We start from the raw sequence: 14,067 nt of genomic DNA on the forward strand, positions 1-14,067 counted from the left end.
AAAGTGTAGAATTGAAAAAAATACATGAATTTATGACGGAAAATTCCACTTGAAATTAACTCAGAATCATGGTCTGAATCATCCCCGTCAGTACCTATTCGTTACGATGTCACTAACACTCTGTATAATCATATACCTACAAATAATATAATAATATTTATTTTATATTTGTGGGTCCTCCGTGAAAAACGTATCGCGTTGATGTCTTTTCTATGTAGAAAGGTTTCAACGACTGCATTTCGTATTTTTTTTGTTATTACAGGTATAATTCTGTTTTACAATATTGATATCTTATTTGTTAAGAATAATAATAACGTATAAGGCATATCATAGTCAAATATCATAGTGAAACTTATGTTAGCGAACATCGGAAAAGATGTACGGTCACGAGTACTAATATGTATACACTTTGTTACCATGTCACATTAAGTTTTTTGACAAATTAAACCGTAAGTCTCATTAAATGTCAAATAGGATAGTGCGACAGGGTTCTAAAGTGGGTACATGATATTGCTCATGACTGTACCTGTAAGTATGTAATCCATTCGTCTTTATGTTCTATTTTAAGAATAATACATACACTGTTAAGTGAAATTAGTTATAGTTATGTAACTACTTGCAGGGATGATTAAGTAAGACAAAAAGCAAAAGGCTTACCCTACGACCGCCTCCCCCTCCGCCGGCCGCAGGCGCGGGAGCCGGCGCCGGCGCGGGCGCCACGTACAGGCTCTCTGTCCGCTTCGGCTGGTACGGTGACGGGGATATGTCCTGACCCAGGTTCCGCTTCCGTAATAATGACTCCTCGAACGGCGGTGGCTCCCTCGAACCCGCCCGAGATATCGACCCCCGTCCGGAAGCCAGGTGCCCGTTGCCAGCAGCGGGCGTGGCGGCGCGCGACGCTGGTCGAGACGACGCCATCGGCGGCTGCGGCGCCACGGAGCCGGCTCTAGAGCCCCCGCTCGGGGGCGGAGATGCTGCCTCCACAGACGGCTGCCGCGAACGCCCCCTGTATCGATCCACGCTCCCATCTCTGCTTGGAGGTCTTTTATAATGATCGAAATAATCAATCGATGGTCGCGCTCCAGGTGGTCGAATTCCATTCACACCATCTGACTCCGGCATAGGTTGTTGCCTATACGCTTGTTGATCGGGAGGCTGAGGCTGACGATACATTTGTTGATCGGGAGCTTGTCTGTAACCTTGTGGATCCACCTGTTGCCTATATGCCTGAGGATCCATTGTTTGATGGTACCCCTGAGGGTCCGGCATCATTGATACTTCAGACGCCACCGTTCCAGTCCTAAGTTCGTTCCTGCCGTAGGCAGCTGTCCCACCATCGATGTAACTCGCTTGCTGTGGATCCTGTTGTGGCTGCGCGAGAACACTCTGTCGTCTTTGCGGAGGATTATACTCTGGTCCAGGTCGCTGGTTCATAGCAGGTCTTACGTTTGTTGAAAGTCTTCGGCCTTGATTTGAAAATTGCTGACTACTTTGGTCCATAGTTTGCTGATGTGCAAGGGTGCCTTGTCTAATCAGGGGGTACGCTGAATGTTGTTGTGGAGGTGCACTCGGAACGGTTGGTCCATACATGCCGGACTGACTGTCTGGAATCTGAGGCTGTGCTCCTGGAGGTTGCCACTGACTTTGATAGTACGGATCGTACGTATTTCTATCATCTGTACTATAGTTGGAGCTCTTTGCTAATCTGGGATCTATGGATTGCACTGTCTTGGGATATTGTGTGGATGGTCTTCGGGAAGGAAGTTGTGAATGCATCTGAGGGATATGATTTGGAATGCTGTTTTTTTCCAAGATCTTTTCAGATTCTTGTGATACAGGTGTCGTAACCTGCGTGTGTATGTCGTAAGGCTTTTGTCTATATCTTTCTCTTAATCCTATTCGGTCGAAGCCGGGATGCTTAAAATCTGGGGCGAACTGCTTGGCAGTCGTTTGCGCTATATCACAGTCTTCTTTTGCTTGGTCTGCCGCTTCGTCGGCTTGTTCAGCTTTACCTCGCGCTGTGGCGGTCCTGTGGACAGATAATCACAGTTAATTTTGTTCTAAAAGAGATGTTCTAAAAATAGTGGTAAAGTGTTATACGGGCACTTAAATATTTTACTATAAAGTAAATAGAGAACACCCATAAAGCATAATTTGGTTGAAACTGCGTCCCCACCATGTTTTTTGACGCCCCCAAGTTCTAAGTGACCCCGCTAAGATGAAGTGAGTGTATGGTCGTGTCACTCCACCTGTATGCATAATGCATACAGTAAGTTTTTATATACTTCCTTCATCTCTATACATTAATTACACACCACTACATCATACACTACCATACACCATCCATCATACACTATTTTATATCACCATACACCACAATACACTTGATTGATCGACTAGTAGATTAGGTCGACCAGGCCAACATGCGTGCCTGCCACTTCTACTGGAGACTAGATTATCTACTTATCAAGACTAAAAATTAAACGAGCCCATATTCGAGAGGGCTTCGCTATTATATCGCTATTCAGGATGATGAGTACTCTGGTCCTAGGCTAGGTGGTAATGAAGGTGGGGTACATGAAGGCCAATCAAACAAGTGCAAACTCAGGGGGTCTTCATTTCAATGTCGTGGTTTTAGACCACCTTATCATCAAATCAATACGCTGCAACCATAATATTGCATAATCAGCAGATTTATATGTACTAACGACTAACGTCTACTCAATTCCAACTCAATCCGACCTCGGGAAGTAAGCCAATATCAACTTGTAAGATTTAATTTACTACTAACTTGCTTATGATTTATAGTTCTGCTCATTCCGTTTGTTAACATGTAAGTACATGATTTACTAGTACGTTTATACGAAATAGAAATAAGAAGGAGCCTTCCGAGGTTTAGTTACTGGGGGGTTAAAAGGCCACATCGAAGCATTCGTTTGCATTTATTTGCATTGCGCGCTTACTTTTATATGCTCATCTCAAATTGCAATATTGCTTTTTTAGATGAATTGCTTCGATGTGGCTTTTTAAATTTTAATCCTCCTGAAGTAAGTCGGATTATATGACAAAAATCTGACATTGTTTTGTGGGTGTTCTCTATTGTGTAACTGTATGAACGTAGTTGCTTTAAAAGTGGTTAGTTGTTAAAGAGTTCGCTTTCCGCAATAAAAATAAACTAGTAGTAATAGTGAGCAATAAATGTGTAACATACCTAGAGATAGCGATGTCTGCCTTTTGTAATGCTATTTTGGATGCGCGCTGCGCCGCGTTGACGGCTGAGTCGACTCGTTCCCGGAATTTCGCGGATCGCATGAGGAACATGTGTTTCCGCTTCTGACTGGTGATGAGCACGTTGTTCTTGTACTTGCCCTCCTCCCGCGTGCCGTCGCGGAAGGTGGTCACACCGTAGCCGTACTTTCTGTTCGCGAACCACTCGCCCTCGTATCGAAGGCCGTCGCTGCGCTCGCTCACACCGAAACCGGTGCGTTTGTCGTTCTTCCATTCGCCCATGTAGGTTTCCGTTACGCCGGCGTCTAGATGTTCATCCTGAAATTAGGTTATGCATTAACTATGTTGAAAACTATAGTTTCGCATTGCGGAAACGTTGTTAAATACGAGTACTAAGCAATAGGAAACATTTATTTACTTAAAATGGTTTGCCTCAATATTGTTTGCTGAAAAGCGACAGCAACGTCGGCCACTTTTACGACTAGGTAATCAAAACTCATAGAATAAAAAGAACTTGAACTTGACTCATAATATAAGCTCATGACTATATCCTAATTGGGCTAGTCTGAGGTACATCCATCGCAAGATGAACTAAATATCAACATCTCGCCGAGCTTTCTGTTAGACCTACGTGATAGGTGGTGAGCCAAATCGCCGTCTATATTAGTGACAACCTATCACTAAGTGAAATAAGGTAAATTGCTCACCTCCACAACGAAACTCGCGTTGGAGTTGGTGTGCAGTGAGGCGTGAGTCACGGCAGAGTGGGAGGACACGGAGGACACCCACGAGGAGCCAGAGCCGTTGGACCCGCCGGACCGCACCGAACTGCCCGTGCCGCGCTTGTCCAACTCACCCGTACTCCGCTGTTTCCGTAGCTTCTGCAAATTCCACCAGTTCAACATATACATATCAACATTAACGCGCGTAATACCTACGTAATCTCTAATGGGGTTGGCAGAGCCACAAGTTTTCGGAAGATATTTTGCAGCATCTTTTGATACGAAGTCCTAAGACGAATATTATGAACCGTATGGTGTCAACCAGTTGAACATTTTGGTATATCCGTATCCGATAGGGTGACATTACCATCATGATTTCTGACAACTGCATCCCAGGTGTGGCTAAGTACTGAACAAAAAAAAAGATGAATTATCTATTTCGGTGATGGGCTTATAACCTGTCACCGTAAAGGAACGTTCATCATATCTATCTTAGAGAGTGGCTGCGGGTTCTTATCAATGACTTGTGGCTCTGCCCACCCCTAATGTAATTCAATGCAATTCTTGGCTTGTGACTTTTGTGTCATCACAATTCTGCCAGTTGTGTTTGTGAATATTTTGAATCATCTTTGTTCGTCAGGAACCATACTCCGTGAAGAACATTTTCTGTCGTTTTGCCTCGGGCGTGATTCAGCAACGAATTCGGATGAACGAACTCGAACCAGTATTTAGAATCGTGCGTAATTATATGATTTGAATGGAAGAATAACGGAATCGCGTAATTTGCGACTCAGAGTGTGAGTTCAATAATCCCGAGATTATCAGAATTGGTCAAACAATGTTGATTGTAGGTAGTTCTCTGTTCGACTGGAGTAAAAAAGGAATATTTAGTTGGTTAATTTCCAAGGAGTGTTGTTATAACTGACAAGGGGAGTATCATGAACTAAGGCATTAGCACACCCCGGACACTTCATACTAACAACTTCGTTTTACACAGACACTACACGTTGAAATTATTATCTTACACGCGCATCTGTGTGCGTGACGTTTGACACCATACAATACAAGTCTAAACTATGTTCGATGGGTGAGGTGAACCTAGCTCAGACGCTGCGCTGGTGGGGAGCGGAGAGATGCCGTTCTATACGTAGCATTATTCCTTATTCTATGGCATTAGTACAAAATAATGACGATTGCGGTTATCTGTTGCGGCTGCGTGGATGACGGGGAAGTTGTCTTAGTTATGTTAGCGGGTGGCCCTTAGAGGCTAATTCGACGTTTACGTAGGTATAAGCTATTATCACAACATATTGCACACTTCACATTCACATTAGGTAGGCACATACTACTTTTTGTTATCAAACGACAGTTTCAATTGGAGAATTACCTACATTCAATTAAATGGTATTTAAGTAACTAAATATGAAATAAATAAGACAATTAACGTAGAAAGACATCATTTTTATAATGAATCCAGTAATTTGATAAAGGCAAGGAAAGCTATAATATTTTAAATTAACATTATTTTTTGTTTACACGCGTTTATTCATAGTTTTGAATGACGTATTAACCGTTGAAAAAACATGTGTAATAAATAATATTATGTTTTTTTTTGATGAAGCTTGGATCTTTTCAACCAAGATCTATGAAGTTTGCGAAACAACTAGCTTTTGACGACGGTGTCACTTTGCTTTAGATACTATATTTTAATGATCTCCGTGTTCCAGTGGTTGAGTGTTGGGCTCACGTTCCGGAGGTCCTGGGTTCGAATTCCGGTGTGGACATACCACAAAAAATACTTTCCCTAGTTTGGTTAGGACATTACAGGCTGATCACCTGATTGTCCGAAAGTATGGAAGGCACGTTAAGCCGTCGGTCTCGATTATTACTTACTGATGTAAGTAGTCGTTACATGAGCCATGTCACGGGCTTTTGGCGGTTCAATAATAACCCTGACACCGGGGTTGATGAAGTTTGTAATTCACCTCACAACCCACACTATAGAAGACTACAATATAGATGCACTCACAGATAGCAGTGCTATATTATTATTTCTATGCTTATGCTTATGCATTGTGTTACATACAGAAATAAACATTGTGTGAGCTTTATTTTCTTTAAAGAATTTTGTTTTATACTGCTTTAGTAAATTAATAAACGTCATTCATATGTCTCTGTAATAACCGCTCATTATTTCAATCGGGAAAATTATTCACCAAAACGAAAGAAAAGTATAAAATAGCATCTTCAAGGTCTTTGCAAATTACTGGTAAGTACCTATTTATTTCCTTTGCCAAAGTTCTTTCAAACCTTAACTGAACTTATTACAGTATTATAGCGGACTCCCGTACGGTGCCTCATTAATTCATTTTTTTTATATTTACTTGCGTTTATTTTGAATGACATATTAACTGTTGAAAAAAATAATTGTGCAATAAATAATATAAATGCACCGATAGCTTGCACTTCAATCAAAGCATGTTACTTCAATCAATTCAAAATAATCTCTTGTTCTGTGCCTATCTTTGTTAGTTACAAAATATGGACTACAGTCTGAAATAAAAAATATATTATTATTTATGGCGACTTAAAATTATGCTTAGATATTTATTATAGTAAAACTTACCTTGTCTATAACTACTTCTTCTAAGCATACGGTATGTGATACCGGCTTGTAAATAAAGCAAAAAAATAATATTAGTAGGTTACGTTAGTATATCAAAAATTGCAATGCATGCTTGAACGAACTCATGGAGCTAATAATGTGACACTAGAAAAAGTTTTAATAATGTAAACAAAACTGAAGTCACACACAGTTTCTACTACCTATTTCTATGATACTTACTAAAATTAGCTCGGAAAGCGTAAGGCTCTTTTCATTATTGTTACACAAAATATTTTATTCTTCAAGATCTGTGTACCATATAAGTTAAACAAAGGGATTTTTCATATGTTCGTAACCTTATGAAAGGAGCCCTTTGTATTTCGACACTAATAATGCATTTCATGTTAAATTAAGATTACGTTACGACACATTTTTAATGCCTGATAGGCGATTTTACTTTCACTATTGTGAACTCATATTTAGAGTTCAATTTCCATTTAAAAAGTCAAGGGAAGCTTGTCTTGTTAGTTATTTGTGAAGTGCATAATGTGTAGCCACGATGTGGCACAGTCGGCCACACTAATATAGGTATGTCACATTTTCAGTTGTAAACTGGTTCTCCGTTACGTTACGTACATTGTTACCTTCAAGAAAAAAATGAAGAGTTACTATGTTACTACGGCCGACTGTCCAAGAGTCGTGATGTAGCTACGGTCACAGTCACACCAAGCGTGAAGCGTGTCAGTGCACTCACAGATAGCAGTCCTTTTTTAGTTTTCTCGACGAGCGAGCCCCGCCTGCCGGAGGGCTCGTCGGAGCTGGCCTTGAGGACGAAGCCCCCTCGGGCGTCGTCCATGCGGTTGTTGCGGCGCTCGGAGGGGTCTGGGGTACCCGCGTCCGCCAGCGAGGCCTGCGAGCCGCGGTGGTCGCGATGTCCCCCCCGGTAATGTGACGCCAGACCGAACGGCGCCGACGTCCGCACCCCATACCCGTGCCGCAAGCCGCGCATCCATTGTCCTTGATACGTTCCTGGAATTAAAACGATACTTTTGTTAGTCGTGGGGCATATTATTTCCATCGGAACATAGATCGTGTATCAAGAGCAGAATCATTTCAGCCCAATGCGCACAGAGGGACCACAAGCGCAGCGGGAGAGTTTTATTCCCGCGGCAGATTTCTGTGTAAACGCGTACTCTTCTTCTTCTATCGTGAAGGTTATAAGATGTATTACCAACCTCATCAACCCTAGTATCAGGGTTATTATTGAGCCGCCAAAGGTCCCTGACATGACTCAAGTAACAGCTACGTACTTACTTACATCGGTTATACTCAACGCGTACTGACTTGTCGGATTAGTTATGTCCACAATAGGTACTTTTAAAAACCAATACAAGTCTACCCATATACAATAATAAACCTAAGCTCGTAATATACCTATTGGGTTTGGCAGAGCCGTCAAAAGTAACTTGCAACAACGCTTAGTAAGAAAACTTTGCATAGTAAAAACTTTTGTGCAACATCCAATAGTTTTGGCGGAGAGAGGTTCGTCTCAGATAGAGCGTGTAGTTTAACACGTTCACTGTGTATGAACCACATATGAGGCTAAACTCATACGTGCATATCCCATATGATATGCACGATGTGCCCCACATTTTTTCTTGCCATAGTGTGTCTATGTACATAAATTCCAATGTGTTTATCGAAAAATTACATTGCACGTGAGGGGTTGATATCTAATATTCAGTTACACAGTGAACGTGTTAAGAGACGTCTTATTTGCAGGTTATATATGGGGGAGACATTTTGCGGGTAATAATGGATCCTAACCCTACATTCTGTATTGCCTGACATTCACTTGCCCAAAATAATGGTTTTTTTTTTATTAATAATAAAGAAGTATTTCAATAAAGTTAATTGAAGCAAATTTTTCACTCCACTTCCTCGTTAGGAATTTTGTTGAATAGCAAGATTTTGTAATTTTATATAAGTAAGTACTTAAGTAAGTATAGTAAGACGTCGTTTCTTTTACGTCGCTTTTAAATGAATAAGTAAGACTCGTAAGTAGGTGATATTCATTTAAGAATGTGATACGTGCGTGCCCGATTATTTCGCTGTTGACTACAAGAGTTATTAATTTATCTTAAGTGCAGTTTACACTAATTTACAGTTGGCTCGCCAACACTATAGACTGCGTGCGATACGGCTCACCAAGTCACTTGTCACGTTGGTCTAACAAAAAGCTTGGTGAGGCGTGGGTACTTAGTTCATCTAGTGATGGATATTCAGACATATCTGACTATCCCAATAGTCGAGAGATTATGTTATATGGCTAAAATAAATTATAATACATGTAGATTATAGAGTTGCTAAGCAAACTGTGTTTCTCATTTGAAGCATAATTGTTTAGAGTGTTATTAACCGACTTAAAAAAATTAAAAATAGGTATTACTTATAAAAAATAAAATAAACCAACTCCAACATATACCAAATAAAAGGCAAGAAATAACAAATTGTAGAAAATGATAAAATAATCTAAATTCTATGAACATGACAGCTAACCGATTTTCATAAAACTTGAACTTACAACAAGTTGAATGTTATTTAATACTTCCTTCATTCAAAAGACATCAACGAGATCATTGTTATTGTACCATAATAGTGTTTTTTGTTTGACCATAACTATAAAAGTACTAAGCGGATTTTGATAAAACCTGCATTATTCCATAAAAAAATGCAATATATAAATACACATGTATTTGAGACACGTGTTTAGAAGCCTATATAGACTATTAAATTATTATTATTAAGTACACGAATATTGCGCGATTCCTACAATATTGCGTAAATGCTGGTCAAATTGATAATCTCCTTTTTAACCAGCTTAAAAAAAAGGTTATTAATTTGTCCCGATTCAAACATCGTATATTCAACAAAATATTATTTCTTACTTTTTGTTAGAAAGATTTTGAAGTTGGATTTTTTTTTTACTTTAAACTCGTAGTAGGTAACACTAAAAATATTATTACGTCCGATATCAAAACACGTAATAAATAACGGAACCTTATAATTCGTTTAATTATTATTATTTTTTGTAAGCGCGATACATCCTTGACCGTATTGCAATTTTATTTGATTTACGATCAAACCACTTCTAATGATACACTTATACTTACTATAAATTCACATCTAAACTTACAGGATCAAAAATCTTTATACATATAGATATTTACTGAAGCTGCTGATCGTACTTACTTATAAAGATGTTTGTTCACCGTCTATGTTATTATTTTCTATGTAAGTACCTACTCATAGAGCAACAAAACTACCTGAAAAACTACTATATGAAAAACTTTGCAGAACTAAGATACGGTAATAAGAAAATATAATAAACATTTATTTCAAATACACAACGACACAATAGCACTAGTTAATAAGAAGCAATTGTTGCATAGAAATAGTTGATAAGAAGAATAGCACGGAACCTTCAGGGTGCGAAACTGGACTAGAACTTTCTTTTTAGTTAAATAGCTACCTAGTGCCTAGACGATTTTGTTTAGCCAAAGTTATATTGTCAACAAGGAAAGTTCGCTGTAGCTACTTGTTCCACTCACCATAAGTCACTTTTTTCAATAATTTATACTAAAATATTTTAAGATGCTTTTTAAACTATCATACCTTCATATAACATTTATAAGCTCAAGACAATATCATAATTAGGATAGTCAGAGGTACATCCATCGCAATATGAACCAAGCACACCTCACTGAGCGTTCTGTTAGACAACGTAGGTGGTGCGCCGTATCGCCGTTTATAAAAGTCAAGCCAACTGTGTTAGTGAAAACTGCACTTAAGATAATAGCTCATTGGTGCAAGTCCAGTACCGGGGTATACTTATACGAACGAAGAATATCAAGATGCAAGAAGTTCCGAAGAATGCTTAGCCCAAACACGGCTCATTCACACGGGACCCGTCATTGACGATTCGTTAAAGAAAACAATACGTCATTACGTTTATTACAATAGGGTTCAATATGGTGTTTGGACAAAATGAGTCGATTTGTGAACTTATACCGCTCGTAATTGCGGTTATTTTCCTATTGTTGCCCAAGATATTGAGTGATTAACTGATTACCTACAGACGGAAAAGTTCTTAAATTTTATTTGAAGATAAGTACTTACTTTATTTATTGTAGTCTTAACACAAACTGCATATGCAATGTAATAAATAGGTAGTAAACATTTATCTCAGGGCGCCAACATCAGGCGTTTATTTTGGCTCTAGCCACCCCAATAGAGATTAACGGCGTGATTTATGTGTGCATGCATGTTTTCTGTTTTCACTGTATGGGTAATTCGTAGCGCTCTACTGGTAAGAATGTGGCAGATATTGGTACTGCAGCTCCGTAAGAACGTGCGTATTGCTCAAACTTTAAGCTCCGCATTAAGAAATTTATCAACATGCGATCAAACACAACGTGCTATTTCGCATTTGTAACAACATCTCCCTACACGAGGTACAAATTACAATACATGACTCAGGCTGCGGTCTAAAAACTATTATTACTGGACTTTAGTGCGGCTTTACATCATAATGCAATTGTTTTGTTTCATGAAATTTTGATGCGTCAGCGAAAGTAGCCTTGAAGAGAACTTATGGTAAATATGTCAGTGGAGAAAGGCATTTTTTGTAGTAGAATAAATGAGTGGTCGACATGATTGTGTGTCGAGCGGGCGGCGGGCGTGCCGGCGCTATATATATCCGCGAGGGCCGCGACCGGCGCGTGGCAGGGCCGCCGCCGCCGCCACCGCCCGCACCATTCACCTACTAAACGGCTCAAAAAATGGTTACTGCAATCCACTATCTGGAGCACGATTTATGGACCGATCGACTATAGCCAATGCATAAAACAAACATTACGCCATTTACTCGATGTACCCCTCCTCATGTCCATTTTCCTTCAGTAACGGTGATGTAAATGTGGATGGGAACTAAAATATAAAGATGTTGTCCGAAGCTTGAAGCTATACTAAATTCGGTGCATATATGTAGGTCATGCAACAAAATGAATGGACGGCGTATTCTGAATCCGCAGTAGGGCAACGCCTCCTGCGAGTTGCGGCCGGATGCCCCAAAATGACGTATGACTAACTTTTATATGGAAAGAGGCAAATCACTGCAGCATATTTAATTTATGATTTTGTGAATGAGTAATGTTAATGCGACCGTGAGTCAGAGCCGGTAGAGCTGGTGGCGGCGGCGCGGTGGGGCGGAGACCATTGCGTGCTGTGTTTGATGGCGGCCGGCGGGAGGTGATGCACGGTCACGTTATAACGTTCAGTTGGGTTTCGTTAGAGTTTCAAGGTTGAATAAATCCTAATTGGTCTCTAGACACATTGTCAGTTGGCACGACACAAAATTAAACAGAATAGAAACGTTCTTTAAAACATTCTTGCTGGTATCAATTTATAATTAAACGCTGGGCTATCCATTTTATGACTTTGCAAATACGTAGTACGTAGTTAACTGTGCTGTCCGTAGTTTCAGTTTCGTGACCACTTTTGTTACACACACAATTTACTCTGACAACAAACATTGTGAGCAAGGGTTCCTTCCTAGTTCACGCAACTGGAATCTAGGTCATTGGGTGAACGCAGTGTTCTCTGCTATAACATTATTATCTTAGACAAAATGCGTAAAAATATACTTTAGGTTTGTACTGCCAATAATACTATTTGCCACACATGCCAATAATATTATTTAACTTTTTCTCTCTTTTTTTAATTTTGTATATAAGTAATTATAAAATCATTCGATGAAAAAAAATATAAAGCAAGAATGTGATTTATTATTTTAGACCATTGGAATGATAATCTCTCGCAATAATTCGAAACTGAATAAAATATGAAGAAGAGTGGGTTATGAAACGACGCGCACGAAATAATCTAGTGGACTACAGCTATACGTACAGTATACAAATCAACAGTCCAATAGAGAATGCGAGAATGTGATACTAAGACTGATAGAAGTAAATAATCGCATTTGTTTCTGTTGTTTTACTTAGGTGTCCGTAAAGGAAACCTTGAAACCATTTGAAGGAATAACACAAATCAGTTGCAATTGTACACATTAGTATTGCGTGTTGAGTCACTCAAAATCATGTGGCATTGTACAAAACCGAGCTTTAATTCAAATTGTAGGCTCGATAAAAATAATGCAGCATTCTTCAGTGACGATTCATTGTAGAAACGAGACGTGGCCATGTGGACGTATTTTCGTCTGGATTCCGATAATTTGGCAATGAAGTGAGTGGATGATACTGACCGCCGTCGGCGTAAGTTTCCGAGCCGTATCCGTCCTGGAGGCCATTGGCCCAGGTGCCCTCGTATTTGGCGTTGCTGGTGGTGCTCTGGCGTACGCCGTAGCGGCCCTTGTAGCCCTGCGTCCACTCGCCGCGATACAGCCACCGGTCTCGCGTCTCCACGCCCAGGCCATGCCTCTTCCCGTTCTGCCATTGCCCCTCGAACGAACTGCCACTGCAATGTCAAAACAATTGCTGTTAAACACGGACGATGCATTGTATAAGATGTGCCTAACGAGCTATTTTATTGTAACCTAGGTCGTTAATTGTGCAACTATACCGAGAGGTAGAGAGATGATGATTAATGGTAAACTGAAAAATGCTGAGCATTTGACAGTCTTATATTACGTAACACATATAGTCTGCAAAAATAAGAGTTTAACAGATGGAACACAGTGAAAACGAGACTTTAGTATATACCTTATGCAAAGTCAAATAAAGATCGCTATGTGGAAAGCTTGCTAAAAGCTCATAATGTAGGTATGTATTAGTTAGTAGTTAGTAGTAGTGTTTAAACTAATTTGTCGCTAAGCCAACATATTACCATTAATATTTAAACAGCCATGTAAACCTTTATTCAAAGGTAGATTACGACGAGTTCTCGAAAATTTGTTAGGAAAATGGTAAATCAACGAAATAAATTACGCAATCAAACGTTTTCCTAAATTACGCAAGTTAAACCAATATTTCATGATTAAATGTAAACACAAAGAAGCTTTACAGTTTTCAGTTTTACCATCTTACCGCGGATAATTAGCATATAAATTATTATTAATAATATTAATCACACCCTTAACTTTGTGGAATGAGATCGTAAGAAAACACTTAAAGTACTGATTAATATATTACGTCGTGTAGTCATTATGTAATTTTGTCGTTAGTAGATAATGCTGACGTATTTTATATCGTTTGATCGAAAGTGATAGTCACTGCTAGTGATAGGTTGGTGTATTCTACGACAAAATCAGTTACATATACATAAACTAGTGCATTGATTTATGTTAAGTACATTCAAAGGTCTTCTCTTTAACCTAGACCATGCCCGGTACATTTTTAATTATACTGCTGCCGTAATAAAACATACCATGCCTACGTCAGCGTTATAAATTCGGCTCTTTAACTGCGCCTGTTCCGAAAGCACAAATGGAAATAA

The 14,067-nt window shown here is 39.5% G+C and overlaps 1 protein-coding gene across 1 annotated transcript in view; it reads right to left on the reverse strand.

Moving 5' to 3' along the window:
• The window catches only part of LOC126369363 (junctophilin-1), a 31,094-nt gene that overhangs the window by 3,798 nt on the left and 13,229 nt on the right, over positions 1-14,067 (reverse strand). Inside the window, exons 2-6 of the mRNA XM_050013719.1 lie at positions 12,878-13,089; positions 7,310-7,584; positions 3,936-4,109; positions 3,212-3,546; positions 658-2,029 (exon numbers count right to left, since the gene is read on the reverse strand). Of these exons, the coding sequence (XP_049869676.1) occupies positions 658-2,029; positions 3,212-3,546; positions 3,936-4,109; positions 7,310-7,584; positions 12,878-13,089 (2,368 nt within the window). The remainder of the gene's footprint in view (positions 1-657; positions 2,030-3,211; positions 3,547-3,935; positions 4,110-7,309; positions 7,585-12,877; positions 13,090-14,067) is intronic.

The sequence above is a fragment of the Pectinophora gossypiella genome, chromosome 1, assembly GCF_024362695.1.
Source record: "Pectinophora gossypiella chromosome 1, ilPecGoss1.1, whole genome shotgun sequence".
NCBI classification, from domain to species: domain Eukaryota; kingdom Metazoa; phylum Arthropoda; class Insecta; order Lepidoptera; family Gelechiidae; genus Pectinophora; species Pectinophora gossypiella.